The sequence below is a fragment of the Mus caroli genome, chromosome 19 (genome assembly GCF_900094665.2).
Source record: "Mus caroli chromosome 19, CAROLI_EIJ_v1.1, whole genome shotgun sequence".
NCBI lineage: Eukaryota > Metazoa > Chordata > Mammalia > Rodentia > Muridae > Mus > Mus caroli.
The window spans coordinates 40,626,005-40,632,226 of NC_034588.1; the positions used below are offsets into that span (position 1 = coordinate 40,626,005).

Below are 6,222 nucleotides of genomic sequence, written 5' to 3' on the forward strand. Positions count from 1 at the left end.
TAGACCAGGCTGGCCTCGAACTCAGAAATCCGCCTGCCTCTGCCTCCCGAGTGCTGGGATTAAAGGCATGCGCCACCACGCCCGGCAAGAAATTTTTAAAAGACCGGAAGCTCTCTGTGCCGTTGGCTTTACAGGGTTCTGTGTACCGGCCAAGAGCACGGTGAGCATCCCTGCCACACATTAGGTGGTGAGTCCCACTCCCACCATCCACTCATCTGTGATACCTACAGGTGGTTGTGAAGGTTAAAATGAGTAATTCTGGAAAGCTCTCCTGCAGTATCCGATGCCCGGCAGCTACTCAAAGTGTGCTGAGATCTGCACGCCAAAAGACACCCTGTTTGAGCCCCTGTGGGGCTGATATCCATGTCCCGCTACACTCTGAGGTTTAACCTAATATGATCTAAAGTGGAAAGTTCCGGGCTGTAAATCAATGGTTCTCTGCTCTTTATCCTATCTATAAAGAAGAGTTGTGGAGAATTGAGGACTGGAGGTGGCTGGCTGGTCCTTGGTGCCAGCCATGGAAAGTGAGCCTGAGACAACAGGGCACAGTGGGTGTGCAGAGCGCCACCTAGTGGTAGTTCCTGTCTATGGCTTTGAATAACACAACCAGTGCTGTCTGGGGACTCTCCAAGGCTTACTAACTGGCCTGTGACACACCTCTATGGACCTGTGCTTTGTCTTTGCAATCCTTTAGGAGGAAGTGTGTACTGGCAGGCTTTGTGTGTCAACTTGACACACGTTAGAGTCATCAGAGAGGAAGGAGCCTCAGTTGAGGAAATGCCTCCATGAGATCCAGCTGTAAGGCATTTTCTCCATTAGTGATCAAGGGGGTGGACCTAGCCCATGGCACGTGGTGCCATCCCTGGGCTGGTGGTCCTGGGTTCTGTAAGAAAGCAGGCTGAGCAGGCCAGTAAGCAGCACCCCTTCATGGCCTCTGCATCTGCTCCTGCCTCCAGGATCCTGCCCTGTTGTGCTCTTGTCCTGACTTCCTTCAGTTCTGAACCTATTTCTCCCCCAACTTTCTTTATGATCATGGTGTTTCATCACAGCAATAGAAACCCTGACTAAAGACAAAGTGTTAGCACCAATTTACAGAGGGAAGAAGCAGGATTAGAAAGACATATAGTGTCACAGAGATGGACATGTCAAGAGGGAACAACCCAGTAACGGGCCATTTAAGACGAAGCTCGACAGTCAGGTTAAGGCTTACTTACCACTGTTGGTCCTGCAGGCCCCACCGTCACAGTCACTGTTTTGGGGTCGTACCCTGGTGCCTTCGCAGTGACAGAGTAAGTACCCGGGAGTAGCAGCCGGAAATAATCTCCGTATTCACCTAAACACCAGAAAGACGGAACTCAGTCAGCTGACTAACATCAGAAGGCTGTAACTCGGTCAGCTGACTTCAAGCACACGTCAGACAGAAACTGTCCGCAAAAGTCTGAGCTGACCACAAGCCTGGTGTTTGCTCGCAGTGTGACAGCTCAGGAGGAGTCACTCCTGGGAAGGCTTCACTGTGCTGTGCCTCACACTACACTCCGCTCTAGATCCCGAGTCTAGCACAGACTCACGTCCCGTAAAAAGTCACTAGGAAAGAGAAAAGGTGGAGGGAGGTGTCTGTTAATATTTTGCCTGATAAGGAAACAGTGAGCCCTCTGACATTCGAAAAGCCATTTTTCTTCTAAGAAAAGAATGTTTGAAGGAATAAAGATGAGTGCCCTAGTCTCAAGTTGTATTGAGGCAGATTTTGTTCGAGAGAAGCAGAAATTACTCTGATATACAGCTTTCGATGGAAGAAAACGAACAATTCTATAGATGAAGGAGAGTACTCAGAAGCTGACTCAAGACCCTGGGAAAGCTACCTGGCTGAGCAGTGTACAGTCTATACTAACAGCCCCCGGCATCCGGGTTGGACACCCACCATCCAAGTGTGTTATACATGAAGAGTCAGACCACATGATCACTAACCGTCTGGCTTGAAAATCTTACTTTTCTCACCCCACCCCCATCTTCCCTCTTTTGAGACAACAGGGTCTTGTGTGACCCAAGCTAGTGTCAAAGTCATTATGCAGGCTGGCCCCTCAAGTTCACGACCTTCCTACCTCAGCCTTCTGAGGGATTACAGGGTGGGCTATCATGCCAGCCAGAGAGTATTTTAATATATTTTTTTTAAGACAGGGTCTTTTATAGCCCCAAACTAGTTATTTTGCCTGAAGATGGCCTCAAATGTACCACTATTGGTATTGGTTAACCTCCCCAGTTTGGGGGATTATACTGATTACAAGTCTAATTTCTCTGGTGTTGGGACTGAGCCCGGGGCTCCCTAGGCACACCAGGCAAGCCCACTCTCAACAGTCACATTTCCAGCCCTTGTTGATTATAATTTCTTCCACCACCTTCAGAACAAAATTAAAGAGAAAATAAAACATGAAAAGAAGCCTATTATTTTAGGGCAGGGTTGTAGAATTTTGGCCAGTAAGCCTTAATCCCTCAAGAATCAATTGTGAGGGTGTCTGGAGAGATGGCTCAGCAATTAAGAGCACTGGCTGCCCTTGCAGAGGACCTGGGTTTGGTTTCCAGTGCTCACATGGTGGTTCACAACTGTAACTCCAGTTCTAGGGGTTCAGATGCCCCCTTCTGGCCTCCTTGGGTACTGCATGGGCACGGTGCAATTACATACATGCAGGTGAGCTACCCCATACACACAAGACCAAAATATAAATAAAATCTTTAAAAATAGGCACGTAAAAGCTGAGCGTGTTGGACCCATCAGGAGAATCAGGAGTTCAAGGACAGCCTCAGTCAGACCCTGCCTCAGAAAACAAACGAACAACAAAAGGCAGTCTGGTTGGCTCAGTGGATAAAGGCACTTACTTGCCACGAAAACTGAGGCTCTGAGCAGGATTCCTGGAATTCACACTCACTGTGGCACAGGTGTGCCCATCAGATCCAGGCCCCAAATAAATACGTTAATGAAGAAGTAATGAATACTAGAAATAAATAGGATTTGTTTATTTATTTCTAAGGAATAATAAGGAATGATACTGGCAACCAGGTGTGACAGTGCGTACCTTTGATGCCAATACTTCACTTCTGAGACTAAGGCTAGGATCTCTGTGAGGTCCAGGCCAGCCAGGACTACATGAAACAAAACAAAGAATGACAGAAGTCTTGAATGCTAGTCGTGAGGACATTTTTTCCCCCTGATATTACTAAATGTCTGAAATTTCTCTCTCACCTCCTTCCTTTCTTGTTCTTTCTTACTTTTTTTGGTTGATAGGATCTCATGTGTTCCCGTCGGGTCTCAACCTTACCATGTAGCCACTTGCCAGTCTTAGGAGTTTCAAGTTATGACCTTGAGGCTCTGGAATGCTAGGGTGATAGGTGTAAGCCACCACCCCTAGCTGATTCAGTGCTAGAATGGAGCTCAGAGCTTCCTGCACGTTAGGCAAGTGCTTACCAAGCTACACCCCCAGCCCTGTAATTTACTTTAAAATACTTTAACAATGCAGGGTGTAATTATGTACATATTGGGCAGTTTAGGTTATATCCAGAAACTGTTATTGTCTTAATTGGGGGCTCTCGATCAGGGGCAATTAGCAATTTCGTGACAAAAGCTCCATTTCTGGATGCTTCCTGAAAGAGGGCTTTGGCTGTCTCCACCTGTAACCAACACCAGGTGCTTCGCTAAGCAGCACAGCCTATGTCACTATCGTCTAATCCTTGTAATGGATCCTGAAAAAACGGAACCTAACTGTGGTATCCATTCTTAGTGGCTCTGACATTTCAGAGACCTTCCCCACCCTTGCTCAAATGAGGAAGAACCAAGACCAGCAGTCAGTGTTCTAAGAGATGGTGCTGAAGTTTGATCCCTCCACACTCCTGTGTGCAGCCTCAGGGCTGGAAGATTCCCCATTCTGCCAGACTGAGGTGACAGAATTCTTTTGGAACACTGCCTTTCCCAAGCCTGTCTCTGAAGGGCTCTGGGACCACCTCTAAGGACATGAAGAAGAGATTTCTTCCAGCCTGAACAGACAGCATGAGTTGTTAGATGGCTGCTTGGTAGCGAACAAGGTTGTTTTGGGAGGCGTGTAGCCACTGGCATCCACAAAAAATCAACACAGAGAAACTCCTAAGACTGGCAGGTGGTCAATTCGGCTGGGGCAGTCAGGAAGGAGACAGGCCAGGCTGGGACAGTCAGCAAGGAGACAGGCCAGGCATGCCTGTGAGGTGTCCTGACCGTGTTAGCTGAGGTGAGAGTGCCTACACATTGTTGGGTGACCACCCCCAGCTGGCATCCTGGTCTATGTAAGTGGAGAAAAGGCTCTGGGTCATAGCTCTGTCTCCTGACTATGATGTGAGTTCGCTAGAAGCTTCAAGCTCCTGCCACCCTGACCCCCAACTATGGACTAGACCCTGGAGCTAGGAGCCACATCTGGCCGTTTTTCCCCTAAGTTGCTTTTTTTTCCAGAGTACTTTATCATAGCAACAGCAGAAGAAACCCAGCCAGTGCCTGTCTGGCATGTTCTAGGTAGCTCCAAGATTACCTACCCTCCACTGCTAGCCTTGCCTCAGATCCAGCCTATAGGAGGAATCTATTAGCTTTGCCTGAATGGACACGCGGGAAATGCCTGAGCGGAGGGGAGAAAAACATGAGAGTCATAGTCCTTCTTGGCTGTTCCACTCCATTGTTATTAATGGTGTCTAGCCCAGAAGTCCTCCCAACCAGGCTGCCTCCACAGCCATCAGGGGCTCTGACCAGGGGCTCCATTCACTTCAAGGCTACTCGCTCCCTGCTCTCAGAGCCTGCTCCCTCTAGCCGGTGAAGAATCTCCTTATCCGAATCTTAGCTGCTTGATGCAGCGCGTCTTTTCTGCTCCCATACCCGGCACGCACCCTCCTCTCAGTGTCCTTGATGGCTGGTCTTTCTGGCTTACCAACTGGTCCCCTCCTACCTGAAGTGACATCGTGGTTGATGCCGGTGACGGAAATGACAGCCCCTGTGAGGTTGTTAGCGTTCTCATCCAACACCATTCCCTTGATGCCCTGGTGGACCTGCGGGAAAGAGTGGCCACCGAGAGTCAGAATCACACAGTGGGTGGACAGTGGGAAAGGCTTTGGCCTTTCTTTTTTCTCATGGGTCCTCTCAGTCCATGTTCATTAACACCATGACGGCACCCTGTAAACTAGCTCTTCACTGCTCCTCCAATCCCATAATCCCTCCTTAGTAGGCAGAGTGATCCTGTCACTCAGTCACAGTACACTGCCTTTCTTCTCAAAGCTCCTGTGTGGGCGCGCTTGTGAGGCCACAGTCCCCATTAGTAGCCCAGCCTCAAGTGTATGTGTGTTGAGTATTTTGCCTTCACATGTGTCTTTGTACCCTGTGCCTACCTGTTGCTGGGAGAGGCCAGCAGAGGGTCGCAGAGCTCCTGGGACTAATGTCACCAATGTTTGTGAGCCACCATGAGGATGCTGGAAACAAACTCAAGTCTGCTGAGATGAGCCAGTGCTCTCAATCAATCGCCAAGCCATCTCTCCAGCTCCTGCTGGTCTAACCTTGAATTTTGTTACAATTAAGAAACTTTAGGGGAGGGCTGGTGAGATGGATTAGCGAGTAAGAGCACTGACTGCTCTTCCAAAGGTCCTGAGTTCAAATCCCAGCAACCACGTGGTGGCTCACAACCATCTGTAGTGAGATCTGATGCCCTCTTCTGGAGTGTCTGAAGACAGCTACAGTGTACTTACATATAGTAATAAATAAAATCTTAAAAAAAAGAAAAGAAAAGAAAAGAAACTTAGAAGCTTTAGGGGCTGGAGAGCTAGCTCAGCAGTTAAGAGCACTGACTGCTCTGCCAGAGGTCCTGAGTTCAATTCCCAGCAACCACATAGAGGCTCACAACCATCTATAAGAAATCTGATGCCCTCTTCTGGTGTGTATGATGACAGAGACAGTATATTCACATTCATTAAATAAATAAATAAATAAATAAATAAAATCAATCTTTAAAAAAAAAAGAAAGAAAGAGAGAGAGAGAGAGAAAGAGAGAGAGAGACCTTAGATTGTGGTCTATTGAGATGGCTCAGTGGTTAAAGGCATTTGCTGCTAAGCCTGACTGAGTTTGAACTTGGTACCCAAATGCTGGAAGAAGAGAACAGACTCCCTTCCACAACTTGCTTTCTGATGTCCACACAAACATCATGGCATGAATACACACACACACACAC

General features: G+C 48.0%; 1 protein-coding gene across 1 annotated transcript in view; it reads right to left on the minus strand.

The window, feature by feature from the left end:
- Window positions 1–6,222, minus strand: part of Cpn1 (carboxypeptidase N subunit 1) — a 31,565-nt gene that overhangs the window by 3,085 nt on the left and 22,258 nt on the right. The window contains exons 7-8 of the mRNA XM_021151720.2: window positions 4,953–5,052; window positions 1,215–1,333 (exon numbers count right to left, since the gene is read on the minus strand). Of these exons, the coding sequence (XP_021007379.1) occupies window positions 1,215–1,333; window positions 4,953–5,052 (219 nt within the window). The remainder of the gene's footprint in view (window positions 1–1,214; window positions 1,334–4,952; window positions 5,053–6,222) is intronic.